The sequence below is a fragment of the Indicator indicator genome, chromosome 4 (genome assembly GCF_027791375.1).
Source record: "Indicator indicator isolate 239-I01 chromosome 4, UM_Iind_1.1, whole genome shotgun sequence".
NCBI lineage: Eukaryota > Metazoa > Chordata > Aves > Piciformes > Indicatoridae > Indicator > Indicator indicator.
This window is the reverse complement of record NC_072013.1, coordinates 44,043,641-44,065,259: the sequence shown is the minus strand read 5'-3', so window position 1 is coordinate 44,065,259 and position 21,619 is coordinate 44,043,641. Positions and strand designations below refer to the sequence as shown.

Genomic DNA, 21,619 nt, shown 5'->3' with positions numbered 1-21,619 from the left:
AAAGAGAATGAATAAAGGCAAAACATGAAAGAGAACAGCCAGATCATATAACATGAGGCCTGCTCCTCTTCTTGCTTTTCCTTATGTCACTGTCATCGATTTTCTCCAGATTTTTTTTGGTCGTTATCATAGACATGAGAGAAAGATCATATACATATTTACTGCATACTACAGCAGAGTAACATCCTTACTTTTTGGGCCACTGGAAATGATGTTCCTTTCAAAGCCAGATGATCTGTACCCGTGCCTAGGTAACCCCTTTTAAAAGTAATGGGGAATGTGTGAACCACCTGTGCACTGGACCATCTGTACGCTTAATTTACACATGGAGTTTGACAAGTACGTTTAGCTTGTAAAAAAACAACTGAAGACCCAAACTTAAAGAGCTTTAAAACAAGTGCTTGAACCCACACCTTCTAAAAAAACACAATTCTTTTAACCTAAAATAAGCCCTCACATTTTGCAATCTTCACTCCTTCCCTAGTGAGACTCTTAAAAATGTATATATACAGGAAAAAGGGTCATAAAAACTGACAGTAGAGACTTATCTTTAGAATGTATTCCTACTCTGGAATGATAAGAACTAGAATAATATTCAACAGCTACAATCCCCAGGTCCTCTGCATAGGGCACGATACCTGGTTTGCACAGAGTTGAGAGAGATACTGAGGAAATGCAGGCCATGCAAAGATTTTGCTGGTGTTTTTCAGTTTGGTTTTGTTTTGCTTTGCTTCCTGTTATAATGGAACAATCCCTGAGAAGTAAAAGCAAATGGCAAGCCCACCATGTGGCTCTCGCAATATGAACCTCTGGCAGGTGTGAAAGGCACACCATGTGTGTTACCTGAGTTGTCCTTTGAGTCCGACTCAGAGTCAGAGGTCTCCGAGGATTCTGAGGTTTTCTCTGGCAGATGAGGAAGTTGCGCAATATCCATTGGAGTGTCCTTGTACTCTGGGTTACTGAAGAGGAGACAGCAAATATAAACACAATTGGATGATTTGCGGTTTCATGCTTTTCCCCCCTCTTTTTATATCAAAGTTCAGAAACAAAGAACATAAATAAGAAGAATAGAGCAAACACAGAAACATACATTTTTTGCTCTTCAGAGCTTCCCAGCAGGGATTTTATGAAGGTTTATTTTAATACTCCTGTCAAATACTTGTATTGACCAGATACTAAAACTCATTTGACCTGGGTGAAGTTTTAAAGCTATCAAAGCATTCTTACTGAAGTGGGACACCACGGCTTGTGTGATATCTAACAGAAAAGCTACACTGTGTAATCATCCAACAACAAAATATCTCTTTTTCGATCCCATTACTGTGCCTGGAAGGACAGAGAGGGTGTTTTAACTTTTCCAATCTGTTTCTCTCCCACCGGCAATTCCTATTAGAGTTATCTCTGCAACAATGTTCTCTATCAACCTCTACAGAGCCTTTTCAATACCTGTTTTTCTCACTCTTCCTGTTTTCCACACTTTAATCAAGCAGACCATACATAAAGTTAGTAAGAAGGTGCTAAGTTAGGGCTAGAGAAGATGACCACTTCTCAAAAGAATTTGGCAAAAAAAAAAAAATAGATCAAAAAGGTTATGGATTTTTAAACACTGCACACACGCATCGACATCACTGAGAACCCAAAAGCAACCACCCTATATGACAGATGCACATGTGCGTGTTAAGATGCATATGTTAGGGATAAAGAACTGTCAACACACCCATTATAATCATATCTTCATCTGCTCATGTGGTGCTCACCTGTGACTTGTTAGCAATGAACATGACTGCAATGTAAAAAAGCTACGTTACCAGAGGGAAAAAAAAAAAAAAAAAACCAAACCAAAATTCAAACCAGCATCTTGGTTTGTACCCTTTAAAATGTGCTTTTCTTCTAACCCTGTGCAAAGGCAGGGGAACAGACACAGCTAGACGTAAGGGGCACAGGAATGTTGAAAATAAACAAAGTCTTTAGTCGTTTTTGAATAGGTGAGCATTTCTGTGCAGCTCAAATTCCAGCCTGGTGATAGAGCAGAAAATCCACAATCCTGTGCAGAACAATAGGAAGCAGCGCTGGGGGTGACTGACACACTCTCACAAAGACAGAGTGCCCACATTCAGCCTCTTACAGGGTGCTGTGAAAACTCGGAGTTCACACAGTTCACACTTAAACGCCGTTCTTATGATTATCATCTTTATGGTTTCGTCCTGACAAAGTGACTTTATTCTGCTGCATCCCAGGGCAGTCCCCAAATTTGCCCCCTCCAAGCGAAAGATGTTTGAGGGCTTTCACACTGTGAATAACAAGTTGCTAGAACAAGAACAGCATTAATCCTCCCTGTCACTATAATTAGTCTATCCTTTTACAGACAGCTGAATCATACTTTCTAATGCATGGAAATGTATACAGACCAGTACTCCTGCTAAGAGTAGACATAATTATGCCTTGATCTGTCATTAAAATATTATTTGGACATTTGGATCTTTTGTGGATTCCACTAACGGGAGAAATCTAAATTATAAAAATACAACTTCAGTGGAGAAGTTAATCTTTGTCTAACAGACCAGTGAAGGGAATATAGCAGAAAAATCAAGTTCTGGAAGGAGACATGGGGGAAGACTGCACTGCTTTGCACTGCTTTGGTTGGTTGTGTTTTGGGATTTTTGGGGAGGGATTTTTTTTTTTTTTTTTGGGGGTGGGGGTGGTTAGGTACATAGGCAACTGTTTATAATTCTTATGGACCACTTTTCCAGCTAGAATATGAGTACATTTCTGGGCAGTTTGAAGCCCTATTAGAACTGGGGCAGTAAAGCTGTGCTTTCAGTTCAGACCTGGCAGGTTTAAGATGACCTCTTGAAATGCTATGTTCTGCCTCATTCTTGCAGAAAGAGACAAAAACCAGTAGCAGGATGAGGATGTATTCGGAAATGTCCATGTTCAATCATAGCAGGACAGAAACATGCCAGCCCAAATGAACACACAGCTGCTGCTGTGGAAGTTTTCCCACAGTATCCCTCAATGCCCTCCTGTCAGGGGTTGCTTCCTTTTCTTCCCCAAAAGGGGAATCAAAAGTATTTCAACATGCAAGTTTAGGCAGGCATAGTGTCTTCAGGGCTTGCTGGACTTGGCATAATAAGTCACAATCTAACCCCTAGACATGATTTTGAACTTTCATGGCATCAAAGGGAACATAACAAACCATGACAAGCCACTTAAAAGGAGAACAGGCCAGAAAATGACAATTGCATTTCATGACAATCTCAAGGCTTCAAATTTTATTTGTTTGTTCTGCTCTGAAACAAAACAGAAAATCCCCCAATCTTATTGAACATTTTCACAAAGCAGAATGTATTTCAGATGAGAAAGGTCAGGTTTGTAATTCACTGTTTCTCAGTGACTGTTGGTTTTCCCTTGAGCTCAGAAATACTTGGGCTTTGGAAAAAGAATTTCTCGGGGAAGAGCCTTTCATTGAAGTTATTGCAACTATTTCTGTTTAAAATAGTTCTGACAGTTTAAAATAGTCTTAATTGCTACTTTTATTTTTAAATCCTAGTTTGCATTCTTCAGTGTGAATACTGGCTGATGGTCACAGGAGCAACATATTAGTTCAAGGCTTTTCTCCTGAGAAAATTCCTTTCTCTGGAGTGAACCTGGCAAACACCCTTCTTACCAAATTTTTGCAGCATTCCAGAAGTGTGCATTTTCAATAACCAAATAAACCAGTGTCCAACATTCCACATCAGATTTTATAACACAACTACTGGAAGCTGGTTTGGATCACTTTATCTTGAAGCTCAGGGTTGAGTGGATTTCAGGGCAGGGGGGCATGCAATAAAATGGCAGAGGATTTATTTGGATGTTAGGAAGAAATTCTTCACCATGAGGGTGGTGAGACACTGGAAGAGGTTGCCTAGGGAAGCGGTAGAAGCCCCATCCCTGGAGGTGTTTAAGGCCAGGCTAGATGGGGCTCCGAGCAACCTGACCTAGTGTGAGGTGTCCCTGCCCATGGCAGGGGGCTTGGAGCTAGATAATCCCTGAGATCCCTTCCAAGATTGACAATTCTATGATTTATTTGAAGACTAAGGCAGCATAACAATTCAAAACTATTCCAGTGTACTGAGATATGACAGATGTCTCAAGCAATGTAATCAAATGGCAGTGGTTTTGAGGTGGACCATATGAAAATTTCTTCTCCTTAACTTTCACCAGTAGGTAATTGTTTTTTTCCCTAAACCTCTCACTAGCAGTGAGAAGCAACAGAGACAGCAGTTCAAGTGAGAGGAGGGACTGGAAGACCTACCTAAGAAGGTAATTGACCCAGATGATGTTCTTCTCACTTGCATTCTTGGCATTGACAGCTATGGTTGCACTAGACTGTATCCAGATGTAACCTCCGTTCTTCTGCATCCAGCGGTAATACTTTGTTACACATTGACCCTTATTCAGCACTGGCAAAAAAAAACCCAACCAAACAAAACAGAAACAAGATACAGCGCAGGTTAGAACTGTGGTTACATGATCTCCATTGTACAACATAGCACAAGTATAAGCAGAAGATACTTGGCTTCCTTTAGGTTTAATGCAGCGTGCCAGTGAGCTGACAAACAGGATCTGAAGGTCAGCACAACTAGCTGTATGCTTGGCAAGTTTCTAAAGTGTAATTTAATCTGTTTTTTTTTGGAAACTAGTGGAAGAAGAAAAGCAAAAAGAGCTACAACTCTCTGTGGTTCACAAAATACATATTACTGCATGGACATTTTCAATGCACTCAATGTCAAACTGCGAAAAGGAAAAAAAGGGGGAAAAAAGAGGCAAATTTGTATGTGATTTATTCATAGCTCCTAGGTAGACCTCTTTGAGAGTCTGGATATTTGAAAGGTTTGGGAAGATACTCTACCCCTGCTGCTTTGATCATTTCTCCTTATTGCAGGCAATATCAACCACTGAACTTATACATCTGTTTCTTTGATCTTGTCAAACAGAATTTACAGTTCTCACATGAACCAAATCTTCACTGGTCAGTGGGGGGAAAGTCTTGGGAGAATTTACTTTCTACCAGGGCAAAGTAAGTCAACAGACTGAGAAAGAGGCCTAAGGGAGGCACAGAATGGCTTGGTTGGAGCCAAAGTGTGACAGCTCTCTCCAATGTTTGAAAACTGCAAGGAAAGAGAGAAACAAGTAAAAGCAATCAGTAATGTGAAACGGTGTTATTAAATGCTCACAGCAAGAAGGCTTAAAAATACAGACGTTCAAAGTAATACTTTGGCCCAAATATCACCCAGCTGAAACGGATTTGGTTTCAGTGTGAGGAGAAGGGGATGAAATGGAAATCTTTTAGTGGAAGGGAGCAGCACACTATCCAAAATCGGCACTATTGTTACTGGAGCACTTTTCTCTCCGCAGTGCTCACCAAACCCGCAAAGGTTTGGCCACTAGAGGGCAGTGTGCATTCATAGACACCACCTGCTTTTGTCATGTCCTTGTCTCCGTCTGCTAAAATGAAAAACCTCTAACTGCTGTAATAAATTTGGCTAAATTAGCTGCTAAATGGTTATCTCAAGTAATATGTATTTGCATTAATCATCTTGCTCTAAACCAGAACAAGCCAGAGTCCTAAAGACGTAGTAAATTCATATTGTCCATTTAATTACGGCTAATAAGTGCTTCATATACAATAGTTTCATGAAGTACATTTTCTTTTTCTTTTCCTTTTTTTTTTTTTTTTTTTTTTTAAGAGGGAAAAGAAAAAAGTCACTTTGGAAAAGAATAAGTATTTAAGGCAGTTAAAGTTCCTGCCATAAATGTGACAAACGACACTTTGGAGCTTTCAAGTTAACCAAATGTCTATACCCCTGATTATATGTATGAATGTATCTATGGCTAAATCCGTGTACAGCAGACATCTAGAGAAAAAGATATTTACAAAGGCAGCCATACAAACACAGATGCATTCTTACCTTGGAGAGATCCTCCAATTCCCACTCAATTTTTCAACAGCTGAATTAAAAAATGCATGCAAAAAAGTGCAATGTAAAATGAAGGTAAAGTGTTCAGCTCTAATGAGGCCAAGTATTTGTAATCTGGGTCTTGGTGTTAACTTGGTCGAGTTAGTTGTTAACTGGGTCTAGTTAAGTAGGTTTGTTTCTAGCAGAGTTTCCCTAAATGTTCATTTTTGTATTCCAAGCTCTAAATATTCTGCTATAATAACTTAATTGGCTTCAAAACCTCATTATACAGTAGAATAAAGATAAAATATGAACAACTGACTAGCCAGCATTTCTGTCTAACCAGTGCTGTACTGCTACTTCAGAGGACATCATATAAATTAGTGCAACTTTATCAGTTAAGGAGAATAAGGGAAGAAAAGCACTGCTGTAAGCTTTGGTTACAGGATGCTTTTCCATTTCAGTAAATCAGAACATTCAAAATACTCTGTTAACAGCTGACAGTACAACTGATAAGCCTGGAAGTCTGGAGTGATATTGTCTCCTTTCTGGAAACCCGAACACTCACATTTGTGCAGAAACTAGGAAAACCTTTCTGCACTTGCATCTACTAATTATACTGTTGTCTTCTTTAGAATAGTTTCTTTCTGAGGAGTTTATCATTCTATACAAATACCAAAAGGATGAATCCTCACAACTGCCCGCACACACATTTGAAAGTCAAGGTACCAGCCAGTGACTGAAGAGCACACTGCAATTCTGCATAGTGATAGCTATAAGGACCCAGATCCCTCAATACTTTAAATCCACTCCATCATGGACAAATCCTTCCTCCTTCAGTACCTGTGATACTGGTTGTTGCACCACTGGAATAGTCAATGTCATGAACTGAACAGAGCAGTCGTTTCAGAACTATGGGAAAAGGGGGGAAATTAACCCCTTAAAAGTTATTTCTGAAGGAAAAGGTGCTTGCTTTTTCAAGAAATAGAGTTCAGTGCATCAGAATCGCATACAAGCCATCTAATTAAGAGTTCAGGTCCCAAAATTACTGTACATCCAAAGAATATTTGAAATACTGTCTTGAAAATGAGATTTCTGTAAAGTTCCTCTACCTGCAAATTCCTACTCTTATTTGGTCAGCTCAGAAATCTTACCACACAGAAAGGATTTTCCTTCCTGCATCTGCCCAAAGCATGTTTCATACAAGAGATTTGTGGGCCACACTCTGAAGAAAGTCCCACGATTCAATATAAAAATTCTCTCTGTAAAGAGATTGTCCAGCAGGCCAGCTGTGCTGTACTGCTAAATCTGGTTCTTATATCCTTTGAGAGTGCACTAAGCACCCCTAAGCCAGTTTTGAAAGCTCCTGCTATAGCTTGAGAAGAGATTTCCCAACATGATGAAAGAATTAAAAAAAAAAAAAAAATTGAAAATGTTTTCTAATTCATGATATTTTTGTAACTGTTGGTATTACAAAGCTGAAACACAGAAATTAGATGGGCATATTTAGAAAAGCAACTAGAAGGACACATCAGGAAGGCAAATTATCTGGTTTACTGATAACCTACTGCTATTGAGTAATACAGTTATTGAGGCACAGAGAGTCCATTAATAAAGTTACTGATTTTTGAGAAGAAATGAGAAGGAAAAAAAATCGTCCACTGTAAGCTCTGCTTAGGAAGTGATGTTTTATTACTAGTCCCAGACCATGCATTTCAGCTTAGCATAAACCTCTGAAAAAGTAAGTCCATGTGGACCACATCCTGAACATATTCATACCGCAACTTCAGGCAAATCCCTAACTGATAATCAGGGTTCAGCATTTCTGATACAAGCATCACAGCTTGTATTAGAAATGCTGTGTCCAGCAGGAGTAGGGAGGTGATTGTCCCCTTGGTACTCAGTGCTGGTGGGGCCACAACCTCGAGTATTCTGTCCAGTTTCGGTGCCTCAATAAAAGAGAGATGTGGAGGTGCTGGTGTGACTGCAATGTGAGGGCAATGAAGCTGGTGAGGGGCCTGGAAGATAAATCTGATGAAGGCTGACTGAAGGAGCTGGGGCTGTTCAGTTTGGAAAAGATGAGGCTGAGGGAAGACCTCATCACTCTCTGCCTGAAAGGACATTGTGGAGAAGTTGGTGGTGCTGGTCTCTTCTCACAGGTAATTAGGGATAGAACAAGAGGGAATGGCCTCAAGCTATGACTGGGTAGGTTTAGGAAGTATTAGGAAGTATGGACATTAGGAAGTATTTTTTCACAGAAAGAGTGGTCAGGCACTGGAATGTGCTGCCCAGGGAGGTGGCTGAGTCCCCAACCCTGGCTGTGTTTAAAGGTGGTTTGGATGTGGTGCTTGGGGATATAGTTTAGGGGTGAACCTTGTAGAGTAGGGTTTGGGGTTGGATTTGGTGATCCCGAGGGTCTTTTCCAACCTGAGTGTTTCTGCGATTCTGTGATTTTTTGTACATTAAGAAATGCACAGAGTTTTAAATTAATAGTTGGACTATACGTGGAGTACTTAGCCTGGCAGATGGTGCAGTACAGGGGAGAGTGAGACTTTTCATCACATCAATGGAAAGGCTTGTGGGACTGAAGTTACACAGGCTTGGATTGTACACTTACATATATATATTATATATATATATATACACAGAGAGAGAGAAAGAGAGAGAGAGAGACATATATATAGACACACACACACACACACATAAACCCTTTAATCAAAGGGAATAATTGAGGGTTAATGTTTCAAAACTAGTAATCTTTATATGAGATGCACAGATCTGTTCCCTAAAATGGTGGATGCTAAACTTGACTAAAATTTGCTGAAACATTACCTAGTTAGTCAATTTGAATTCAGTGGCTAGCATGCAAGAAATGCACAGTACGTCATGCTATGAAATAATAATAATAAAAAAATCCCACTTATTTCTCAGAGTATGAATATATTGCTATGTACACATTTCCCAACAGAGGGATTTCAGTTTACTGCAGTAGCTTTGCACACAGCAATATTCTTGTAGCAGTGGAGTGAAGGAGGGGGGTGGGGGGTGGAAGAAGAAGAAACAGTCAGTGTTCTTTGCAGGAACCTATTTCTGTTAGAAAATCAAAATAAATCAGTGCAAGTTTGTCTTAAGGAATATGGTTACAAAAAGCAAAAGAACATAGTTTCTTCCTGTAAGGCTGTTCTGAGGAATCAAAGCCAAAGCTTCTAAATAGTGAGTTGTGTTTGAAAAGAAGGAAGTAGCTTAATTCAGTTTGAAGAGGAGATGAAGAAATTGGGTATCAAAAGCAGCCTTTTAGGGAAGTCTGGTACAAAAGGACATTTTAGTCATGTGCATATGCATTTAAAAGCTACACTATATTGCGTATTCAGGTAAGTATTGAGCAAATAGGAAATGATGAGATCATCTTACATATTCACACAGCTTCACAAAGAGGCTCCTTGTAACTGGTGAAAATACTGAGGTTACATCTGCCATGCTATTCACCCTTCTCCTTGCAATACCTTTATCAATGACTGGGCAGTATTGATACTGAATTCCCCTCGAGATAAATGCATCAGAATATTTTTAATTCACTGCATGAGGATGAAAATGCCATACTAAATACCATAGTTGGATACTTAGCTGCAGCCACAAGTACTCTTTCTACATTCACAAAACTGGCAGACAGAACATGAAAAGGAATACTGACTCTTTAATCTCCACTTCTCCACCTAAGGCCCAAGGCAAGCTGACAGGGTAACTTCGTTCTGGAAACAGAGGTGGTTTTTTTTTTTTATTTTTTTAATTCTGGATTAGTTTTTCTTCTGCTTTTGAAAACTGTGAGCTATAGGGGAATGAACCTGGCATAGACTTAAAACAAGAACAAGTTTCTTTATCTGAAAAGTTACAGTCCTTGATGCTTACAGGAAGGTCATTTTGAAAACCCACAGGAAAAACAGCATCACAGCCAGGAAGAGTGCATTAAGTGCCTTATTTGCTTGTAACACAGACAGTTTTTCATTTGTAACAGCTCCAAGGATCAAGTGAGCCTTTGATGTTGTAAGGACTTTTCTATAGATTTTGCAATTAGTGAGTTAGATGTTTTTAATAGAAGGTATCTGCAAACTGGATTTTAGCAATGAAAAAATAGCACTGAGCAATATTTAGCAATCTTAAATGACGTTTTGTTACTTAAACAGAATTACAAACTGGATGATAGGAGACTTGTAGACATTCTGTGAGCAAACATGTGCCATCTATGCAATCCTCCACAAACACGTGGATTTCAGATCTACTAGATAAGGTAGGGTAAGGAGAAGGGGATGTAAGTCAGGACAGTGTGCAAATGCATTCCTTACCAGCCCTGTGTGACTTACTGTATCTCAGCTGAGTTACCTTAAGCAAAACAGACAGACGATAACTGTTTAGAAAAATATTGCTTCTGTGAGGCTTTAGAAAGCTGCATTTGAGTCACACCATATGACAGGAGGAAGACCTGAGTGTTGGACAGAGAATGTCCTTTCTAGGTTTGGGTGAAATGCAGTGCATTGAGTCATTAACACTGACCAAGACTTGTCTGCTATCATGATATGAATATTAGCAATAATTGCTGCCTTCTAAATATGAATTCATCCCTTCCAAAGTCAGATAGGAAGTAGCAGGTTGGATTCATGACAGAAAATTGTACCTCACTGGTATCCAAACTCCCACTTCTTCAATCACCTAAGATAATTCTTTCAAGCATAAACAGTCACTGTAAAAATGCTGTGTGGCAATTGCTTACTTCTGCAATAAGGGAAACGGTTTAATTTTCCAGTGTAGGGATATTGCATACATAAATACCTGATAAATTAGGCAAAAATAGGTATGAACAACCTTGCAGAGGAAAAAAAAAAAGGAAAACCTTAACCAACCATTTATAAAAATTGGAAAGCTTAAGAATCTTTTACAATTAAGCAGTATTTTTCCTGCATCACTTTACACAACAGCAAATGTTAAAAGTAGTTTAAGCCAAACTGCAGCTCAAGGTCATTGCCAAATACAGTGAGAAAAGCCTTCCAAAAGCTCTGTGTCCAGCTAGGGAAGAAAAGTAACTCTAAACAGTGAAAAGAGTTTGGAAACAACATTCATGGATTCTGTAATCCTATACCTAATCCAAGGATATTAGTACTCCAGCCCTCTGAAAATTCCTAGCCTCTGCTAGAGACTGCACCTTCATCTGATTCCAGATTATCTCAGATGAGGATCAGGAAGATGTTTTGTTTAAAATCAACCCTATGTTATGAGTTTACATGATGTCAGCTCACAGCAGCAGTACAAATTAACTAAACCCCACCAAAACCAGAAAAAACCCCAAACAGTATTTCCTAGCACTAAGCACAAGTAATCATCTCCTGGATGTGTTCCTATGGGATCCGTTTTAAGTGATTCTGCTCTGGCAGAGGGGTTGGACTCAATGATTTTCAGTGGTTCCTTCCAACTGCTGTGACTTTGTGATACTTGAATAAGTATCCTCCATTTCCTAGTGGTTATAACATACCAGTTGCTCATAATCTGTCATCTAAAAATATACAATTTTGCAATCATGCTTAACAATAACTATTAACAAGAATATATAATGCTAGGCAGAAGGTTTATTTTAAAACAACATGTAGGTACTGATCAAATGTAATGACAGAATTATAATATATAATTAAATGTTTCACTAGATGGAGTCTTCCATGGAAGCTTACAGCATGCACAACAGATTTTTTCCTGTTATTTTTACAGCTAAAAATGATGTAAATAAATTAAACAATTTATTTAATGACAAACTGGACTGAAAAATGAACACTAGCCTCATCTATCTAGGAATCTATAGGTTTTATCCTCTCTGTCTTAACTTTTCTTTTCCATCATGATTTGTCTGCCTCCCCATGACTTTTAAATCTTCAGTCCTGCCATAAAGAGATTTCCTTCTGCTAATATTGAAACCGTCGTTTAGAAACCCAAGCCTGCTTTGAACACCAACTTCAGACAGCACTTCTATTATCATTAATGAACTCTCACTGTTCAAACTGGAGGGGAAAATGAAATCCCAGACCCAAATTTTGCCCTCAGCTACTAAAACGTAACATCAGAGGAGAAGCCTGGCCCTGCTTGCTCAAGAAACTTGAATCTGTCCTCCATTTCTCCACTAATATTCATGTCCATCATATGACAACCTATGTAAGATTAATGACTTTAGAAGGTAACCCCTGCCATTACAAATGTATCAGCAGACTCTACACAACTATAGATCCTACAAATAGGAAAGGAGATAGAAGTTTCACAGAAGCAGATTGGCAGAAATATTAATTTTCTTTTGAATATCACAGGTTAAAGACAGTCTATTTTAAGGAACAGGATCTCTTTAGACATTCTTTCATTTCTGGGGTAAGAGTCCCTGTTTGGGAACTTGGACTTAATGAAACGAGTGCTTTTCTCAGCCTAATCTCTAGAGGAAAGGGATCCCCAGCACTGTGTCATGGTGGCATGGCATAACTGAATATTCACACACCCTTCTAGCCACCACAAAGATTCATCACCATCTCACGTTTGGAGTAAATTACATTAGCCATTTTTAAAGCATCTTGTCCCTTTATACAAGATGATTTGTGAAAAGAAAAGAAAACTTCCATTGTTCTCTACAGGCTTTAAAAGGACATCTTAGCACTAACCAAAAAAAGCCCCAAAACTTTGCAAGATAAAAATAACTTCTCAACAAGTAAGCATCTCTGATCTCAGACCCAATACCTAGTAATATGTGGGGCACTGGGTACAAAGGCTTCAGATGTTTGGAAGGGCCTTCCCAAAAGTCCTCTGAGACAAAAGTGCTGAACAGCTTCCTACTTGCTTTGTAACTTATCAGACATCAAAATCAACATTGATCTCCTACTGGCCACATCACTCATGGTGGCAAAGCCACAAGTGATTTATGCAGGTTCTTTCAAATGAGTGCTAATAAGACCTGTTGCCACGCAATCACGTAACTGATACAGGATACAGATATTACTGATTGTCTTTTCATATCCTTCTGGCTCAGAGACACAAGTTCAACTATCCAGATGTTTGAAAAATGAAAAGAAGAGGAAAAAAAACCAGTACCATTAACGTGTTTCTAAAACTCTGTTAAGATCTGCAACAGTTTCTTCTTCCTTCACACAGTGACATCTTTAGGATGGAGTATTTCACAGCCTAGTACACTACAAATAAAATCCTTAAGCCATTCTTGGATTTTCAACAGAGCAACACTTTCTGACTTAGACTACAAAGTGATGAACACTTTTGCTCTCAGTAATCTTGGAGGGAACCTCAGCAATAAAGGTAAAAAAGTATGTGGCTGAAGTACTTTTGAAAATGACACACTAAAATGCCTTCATTTACATTACATAGGAAAAGTCACCACATAAATAGTTTAGTGGACAGAGTGAAGGTGAAGCTGTTGGAGGTGCAAAGTAAAACCTTTTATTCCCATGGCTTTGCAATTTATCTGCAAGCTATCACAAGAATAATATCAAAGCATAAATTCATCTTTAGGGTTGAAAATTTAGAGCACAAAGAGATTTTAAAAAAATAAAGAAGATGATTAAGGGAGAAACTGGGAAGCCAGAGGCTGCCTGCAGAAATCTGAGCTCAACCTTCACTCTACAGCCCCTTAATGCCGGAGCTGTATTTATACAGCTGGTACTACATGCATTTTTAATGTAAAGACAGGAGAAGAGTTTAGGTGTGAATTTCAACTGACTATGAGCTGGGGAAGACTCACAACAGAGAGCCTACAAACTGAAATGGGAATGTACTAATCAGCATTGCATTAGATTTAATTTGAAGATGAAACAGCATCGGGAATTAAGTTAAAGGGTTATTGATGCAAACTGTATCTGAGGCATCTCGCAAAATAACTGCATATTGCTAAGCTACAGAAGGCAAAACTCTGCAATTAGGTTCAGCAGCTAATGGTTTAAATAGCTTAAAGGTTTAGCTTTGTAGAGTTTTCTGGTTTATTTACTATCCAAAAGATCTGATGCTTCTGGTAAACCCTTATATATATACTTTACATACAGAAAACATTTGTCCTATAACAAACAATTTGCACGTGAAAAACGCAGCTGCAAAATAATCACAAAGATTAGACATTTATCAGGATTTAAAGTGGTATCTGAATGTTTATATGGATAATTTAGAATATCAAATATTACACAGTGACAACCATCCTCCACAAACAGAAATAGAAGCAGTGGAATAGATTCTCATCTTTCAAGGAATGAAATAACCATGTAATGTATTTTGAAGAAAACAAGGGGGGGTGGCATCGTTAACTGCATATTGCAGAGTATTTTGCCCCTTCTTCTAATGTAACCAGCTTTGGTCAGAGAGCAAAGAAATGAAGCTAGGCAGATCAGCATCTCTCATAACCCAAAGAAGTTTAGCCTGGAGAAGAGGAGGCTCAGGGGAGACCTTATTGCTGTCTACAACTATCTGAGGGGAGGCTGTAGCCAGGAGGGGTTTGGTCTCTTCTCCCAGGCAACCAGCACCAGAACAAGAGGACACAGTCTCAAGCTGCACCAGGGGAGGTTTAGGCTGGAGGTGAGGAGAAAGTTCTTCACAGAGAGAGTGGTTGGCCATTGGAATGGGCTGCCCAGGGAGGTGGTGGAGTCACCATCCCTGGAGGTGTTCAAGGGGGGATTGGACGTGGCACTTGGTGCCATGGTTTAGATAGTCATGAGGTGTAGGGTGACAGGTTGGACTCGATCTTTGAAGTCTCTTCCAACCTTCTTGGTTCTATGATTCTATGATTCTAAGTATTGGCAGGAGTAAACACAGCATCTGCAGGATTTCCAAGCATGGCAAAAAGATTCTCTTGGTTAGATGCACACCTCTTCAGAGTCATTAGACTGAAACCCCAAAACTAGGCAGGGACTAGAACCAAAGTCCATCCTCCTTTTTTTCTTTCCCTGTATGAATTTAAAAAAGATGTTTTCTTTATATGCTTTCATTGCTTTTAGTTCTTTATATCCTGTTCCCTCATCTTGCCCTATCACCACTATCTCCAGTCAAAATGACATAAGGATGCCAACCTCCAACGCAGAAATCTTTGCTGGCTCATAGTATGGACAGAGAGGAAGACAGTGCAAGTGGTCAGCATAACACTTGTGCAGTACTTTGAAAACAAGACACAGTAGAGTGTCATCAGGATGCCAGGTGGGCTTGGTTTAAGAATTAGCTGAACACCAGACATTCTATCAGCCTAATTTAGAATCAATCTTGCTTTTTAGTGATGATAATAAACTTGTACAAACATGAGATTCATTTGTATATTTTAGCATTTTATTTCACTCCCAGAATGCAAAACCTGACATTGGAATCAGTTTGATTTTTTTTGGTGATTGAAGATATTAAGCACTACAAGAGCGCTGAAATTTCGATCTGATTAGGATAAAAATTCCTCAGGATCAAAACACTTCTTTTTTTCCCCCTACAGTTCTACTAATTGTGTGCTACTTGACATTGCAGAGTTATTCCACAGCGTGATAGCAAAATATGTGAAGTGTATTTTACTGTTAGAAATTATCAACTCATTTCTATTTGTTTTTCATGTGTTTGAGGTTATTAAGAGAATAAAAAATTATAACTGATGTGCATAAGTTAAAAGGGTTAGTTCAACTACAGCTGGTAGGCTAAACCACCAAGCAATATTTTGTACAGCCATGGAATTTTTCTACTGAACATACATAAAAGGAAATCATGAATATATAACTGATCTAAAAGCAGACTGAGAGGGTAATATCCCTTGAAAAATAGGGAAGATATTAAAAAAAGGTGAATGTGGAATAGTTTATTTTCAGGAAGACTGGATTATTCTAACCACTGGAAAACAGATAAAGTAGATCAGAGGGAGTGTTACCAAACATACTCATCAGAGACCTTTGCTTTATGGGAAATGAACTGCCCTGGCTCACTGTTCCTGAGGAACTGTATTTCTTAGAGCTGTAAATCAAATCCTGAAGAAACAGGATGATATTTTCTGAGCAACAGCTGAGGACAACACATATCTTTTTTATCAGTGTCAGGTTTCTGAATTTAGATCTCAATTAGGATTCTAAAATGAAAAAGCACATATTATATACCAATATGTACTTGAGACAGTGTTCTTACCAGCAACATATTAATTTTCAGATGGTGGCATGTTATCCTATATTTGTCCAAAAATTTATTCATGGCTGCCTTCAGAGGTCTTGACATTTATCCTTCCTTAGTGCTTTCTTAATGACCTTCATTTGAACAGTAACATCAAGTACTTGATGTTCAACGAAAATCATTAATTTTTTTTCAATTAAATGGAAGATGTATACCTACAGCATAAGACACTCATTCATTCTTGGCAAGAAATGTACTTCTTAAATCAAAAAGGGATCTTACAGACCTCTGTACAGTACCAGTGTCAACCAAGGGGAAGCACACAGACACAGCATCGTTCTCCATAGAGCAGCAAGTGTCAGTTGCCCTTGCTGAGCTCTACAGACAGTGTTATGATATCACACAACAGTAATTTAATTAATCTGCTTGATTTCTGATATTGATTTGACATAAAATGTAGCCTGCTAGCTTTAAGACCAGGGATATTTTCTTGTCATTGGAACAAGGGCAGTTCTACCCATGTAAGGACTCATGGCTTGGTGAAAGTGTATGAATTGTCCTATTCTTGGCATGCAGTTCAGTCCTGCAATATTTCTATGCAGAGGAAAGTAAAAAGAGAGAACCTGAGTATTCTCTGAATCTGTGATTACCTTTCCCGTTCTTACAAGTGGTAAAGCAGAACTGGGGGCATGAGTGCTCTTTCTAGGGTGTTAGTTCTAGATGCATAACTACAAACCAGGAAACATTGAACTTCAGCTCTTCCATGCCAAGTACCCTAACAAAGATCTCTGTGTTATCTGTATCAGAGACAGGGTACAGCTCACCTTGCAGTTTTTGAAGGCTTGGTTTCAAATACAAGTTACTGCAGTTTAGCCAGTTGCTGTGTGTCAGCTGATCCAAGAGCAGATCCCTGATGTACAGGTTGTTAAATCAGAGAACATTATATATATAATTATATATATATATATATATATATATATATTTATATATAATTATATATATATAAAAATTTATATATAATTATATATATATAATCTCTGTGACAGAGACTTGGTTTATGATAAGTGATGTCTGTCTGGACCAGCAATTTGTTCAATGGTGATGAACAAATGAGAGGACTCCCAAAACTTGTGAAATGGGAAACAGATTAATAATGTAGAACTGAAACACCAAACAGCTGGCTGAGAGGTTTGTGAAAGAGCTTGAATGGAACAACACAGAAACAATATCCCTTAATTTTTTTTCTGTGCTTCAACAACTTGTGGGATTGCCACCATCTCTTGTGTGGGAATGAATGCAGACATATGTAATCCACAAGGCCATCAAGCTATAACTAATCTAAATCTCTATGTAGAAATCTTCACCCCACTGAACTTAATGAATTTTTGCTGCTTACCTCCCTGGGGTGAGAATTTTAGTCCTCCTAAATTTGCCTTTTTAAGGCATAATCTCCACTGAACCCAATGGAAGCTTTTCCATTGACTGTCAGTGACCTTCCATTACACAGAGTCACAGAACATTAGGGGATGGAAGATCACCCAGTCCAACCACCCCTGCCAGAGCAGAATCACCTAGAGTAGGTCACACAGGAACACATCCAGGCAGGTTTTGAATGTCTCCATAGAAGATGACTCCACAACCTCTCTGGGCAGCCTATTCCAGTGCTCTGCCACCCTCACAGTGAAGAAGCTTTTCCTTGTGTTCACATGGAACCTCCTCTGCTCCAGCTTGCACCTATTGCCCCTTGTCTTATCATTGGACATCACTGAGAAGCCGTGAGCTTCAGGCTCCATCCTCTCAACACTTGCCCTTCACATATTTCTAAACATTAATGAGGGCAGCCCCCCAGTCTCCTCCTCTCCAAGCTAGAGAGACCCAGCTCCCTCAGCCTTTTCTCACAAGGGAGATGTTCCACTCCTTTAATCACTTTTGTGGACTCTTTCAAGCAGTTCCCTGAGGTCCTTTCTCAACTGACAGGCCCAGAACTGGACACAGTATTCCAGATGAGGCCTCACCAGGGCAGAAGTACCCTAATATTGTCACTGCTATAGTCCTGAAGACTTTCTAAACCATCATACTCATGATGGTCACATTCCTGAAACTGCTTTTGTCATCTTTTATCTAAGACAGCATTAAGGAGACCTATTTTTCAAGGCGTCTAATGGGCTGCTATGATCTGAAGCCCTCAACACCACTCTTGGGTTTTTTTTCTGTGTGGTTTTCTGAAATGTTTTCTTCTCTGCTTGTTTTCCTTCTTCGATGTCTTTGAATGACCTGGCCTAATATTTCCATTTTTTTCTGATGTGTCATCAGTGAATAGGTGGAGTAGACATTTTATTTGTGCTTCTTTTTATCCCTAGATCTACCCTGGAAATTTGTGATTCTATTTTTAACCTTTCAAAATTGTCTTCTCCCCTGCAAAAATCAGTCAAGACTTTAGCTGCATTCTGCAGTCCTCCATCAAACACAATCTTTTCAGTTTGCTGCTTTCTCAAGTTCTGTTTCTGCTTTTCAACAGGGCTTTCTAACCATTACTTGTGCTTCTAACTCTTCTTCAAAATATTGGATAATGTTGCCTTTTTTTCCTCATTGTAATCTCAATTTCCTATGTTCTACTGGCAAATCTCCTGCATTTTCTATTCTATGGAACTGCAGTTCTGCTGGGTTTTACCTTCTACAACCAGTGTCTGCAAGTTCCTGAATTTTAGCTCTCATTTTATTTTAACAAAATCAGGAAGATTTTCTAGTTCAGTTTGAACTGGATTTTCTAGGATGGACAAGCTGCTATGAAGTGTTTTGGGGTTTTGTGACTTGTTACTCTTAGTTTTAGTACATTTTTTCCCCCCAAATGCTAGAAGGGTCAAGCATTTCTCTGGGCAAAGATATGAAACACTTCAGCTCCTGCAGGACTTAAAATGGGCAGGCATACTTCCTGAGCTATTCTCATCTAATTTAAACTCGAAGATCTTTCATCCCAAGCATGAGTTTGAATAACATGAAGAGGAAAATGCAAAGTTCTGCATGTGGAATGGACTGATTCCCTGCAATGCTACAGGCTGGGGAATGACTGTCTGGGTTGTTACATCGTAGAAAAGAATCTGGGGGTCCTGGTGGACAGTGTGGTGAGCATGAATCAGCAGTGTGCTCTATGGGCTGTGCTGTATAGCCAGTAGATCACAGGAAATCATTATTCCCCTTCACTCACCACTCTTTAGATTGGATTTTTTTTTTTTTTAATTTTAATTGGAATCTAATTTTAGGCTTCCAGCAGAGGAAATATATTGATAAATTTTAGTGAGCTTAGCAGGGGTCTGTCAGGAGCTCATTTATGAGGAAAGGCTGTGGGACCAGGCTTGCTCAGCCTGAAGAAGAGCTGGTTTCAGGGGGACCTAACAGTGTATGTGGAAAGAGATCACGGCACAGATGGAGCCATGAGCAGCAGAATCAAAACAGGGAAATGTCAAGTGGATAGAAATAAAAAAAAATAATCACCATGAGGATAATTAACCCCTATTAAGGATAATTGGAACAGGCCACTCAGAGAGCACATACAAAGTTTGACCTTGAAGATTTTCAAGATCAACTAGACAAAGTGCTAAACAACTTGCTTTGAATCACTGTTGATCCTCTTCTGAGCATGAGGTGGGACTAGGTGATGTCCAGAGTCCCTGCCAATTTGAATGATTCTATTAATGTCTTATTCCTATAAGCCAAGAGAACACCTACACATAAAAGATGTAATTAGCCTAATCTATTGAAAAAAAAAAAACCAAACAAAACACAAACCCCAAATTAGCCTAGCAAAATTAATTATGCTATAGCCACCCATACAGATTTGGAACCCCACTGTGCTGGATGCTGTTGATGGGAGAAAGTTTGTGTGTTTATAAAGCTTGCAATCCAATTAGCTAAACTGGACATAAAGGGAGAGCAGGAACACAGTAATGTGATTTTCCAGAAGTCATTCCTTTTTCCAGGGCCTCTTGAGTCCTACTTCCATGCTTATACACTGGGCCACATTGCACTCATGCTGTCTGCACAGGTCTCTGAGTTTGCCAGAGATGAATGTTTCATAAAGCATATTCTATTTCAGAGAGAAGTGGTCATTCAGAAGATTAAGGTCTTTTTCAAATGGGATGTTCATCTCTGCCAGGTGGTATGTTAAGTCTGAGTCATAAATATCTTTTATTTCCTTGGTCAGATAGTGCAGTGGAAGTGCAACTTGTCATTTCTGACTTCCAGCTTCAAGAGCACCAAGTAAGTTTCTGAATGCCTTCCTTCATTTCTGAGCAACTGACACATTCTCCTGGATTTTGAATGCTCAAAATGTAAATGATGCAAAATTATTTTGTTTATAAGTTTGGGTAGCTGATTTTATTTCTTTTTCCCACAGAAATGTATCTAACCTGACCTTCTCACAGAAAACGCACTTTACCTTCTAGAAACTTCAGGTTATATTTGACAGCATTACAGAGCTTGATACTATTGTTGGCTGCTGTTTTACAATACAAGTTGTCCCTCTTATCCTGCTTTCCAGTTGCAGTTATCCTCCTACCTTCTCTTGCAGATCAAGCAAGGTACTTTTAGACTGAAGATTTATACTGCTTTCTACTGCAGTCATATGGTTTTGTAAAAGCTAATTAAACATGGCTGCATTTGTGTTGGTGCCCTTTTATTAGGAAATGCTAGCAAGACGTGGTGCAGGGGGAGTAGAGTTACTCAGTTCTGGGACTCTGAATTTAAGAGGCAGTTTGCAGATAGTAATTTACATTAAGAAAAACACACAAGTCAATCATAAACGCAGTCAATCACTGAAACTTCCAGAGAGTTATCTGGCTTCACTGCAGGCACAGATAAATTAGAGATTAGGGGCCTAAGTCTCTTTCCCCCACCAGGGTAAATCAGAGGCACCATCACTGAAGTCAACAGATCTCAACAAGAAAAGAATTAGGCCCTATGGCTTTTAATAAAGAGACTACAAAGAGCTTAATTACAAGGAATCAAGCTGAACCTCCCTTCCCCCATACCCAGACACAAGCAAACGTTCTCTGGTAAGGTTTCTCTCTTGCAGCACTTTTGTACTTCTGTTACCCTGATCAGATACTACTTGTGTGAAAATAACAGGGACACAGATGCTAAAAGGATGGAGGCCATTTAGATCTTAACACAGGGGCTGGTTAAAACGCTTCTCAGTTCAGTATTGAAAAACCTGGTGAAATCCCATACATGGTCCAGCTTTTGACCTCTGCATTGTGACTCAAATAAAAGCCAAAGGGGTTCATTTTCTGTGCTAGGGAGCTTCTCACCTAAGCATTACCTCTTTGAAGGAGTAACATAATGCACAGCACGTGTAAATGTACAGCTGCTGGCAATTCTGGCAACATAAATACAATTTTTTATTTCCACATATGTGAACAATCTTATATGTCTATAAGAAGACCTGAAAATAAATCATACAAGAAGTTATATTAAAGTCACCCTCTATGAAACCCAATGATAAAACACATAGGTGGAATATTACAACCTCAGTTGTGGAA

General features: G+C 39.1%; 1 protein-coding gene across 5 annotated transcripts in view; it reads right to left on the bottom strand.

Annotated features, from left to right (window-relative positions):
* NPAS3 (neuronal PAS domain protein 3) overlaps positions 1-21,619 on the bottom strand; it is a 644,607-nt gene that overhangs the window by 3,174 nt on the left and 619,814 nt on the right. For 4 of the 5 annotated variants that reach the window (XM_054400275.1, XM_054400276.1, XM_054400277.1 and 1 more), the window contains 2 exons: positions 4,298-4,445; positions 832-959 (listed from right to left, as the gene is read on the bottom strand). In XM_054400275.1, the coding sequence (XP_054256250.1) occupies positions 832-959; positions 4,298-4,445 (276 nt within the window). The remainder of the gene's footprint in view (positions 1-831; positions 960-4,297; positions 4,446-21,619) is intronic. The other variant, XM_054400279.1, reaches the window with a different exon arrangement.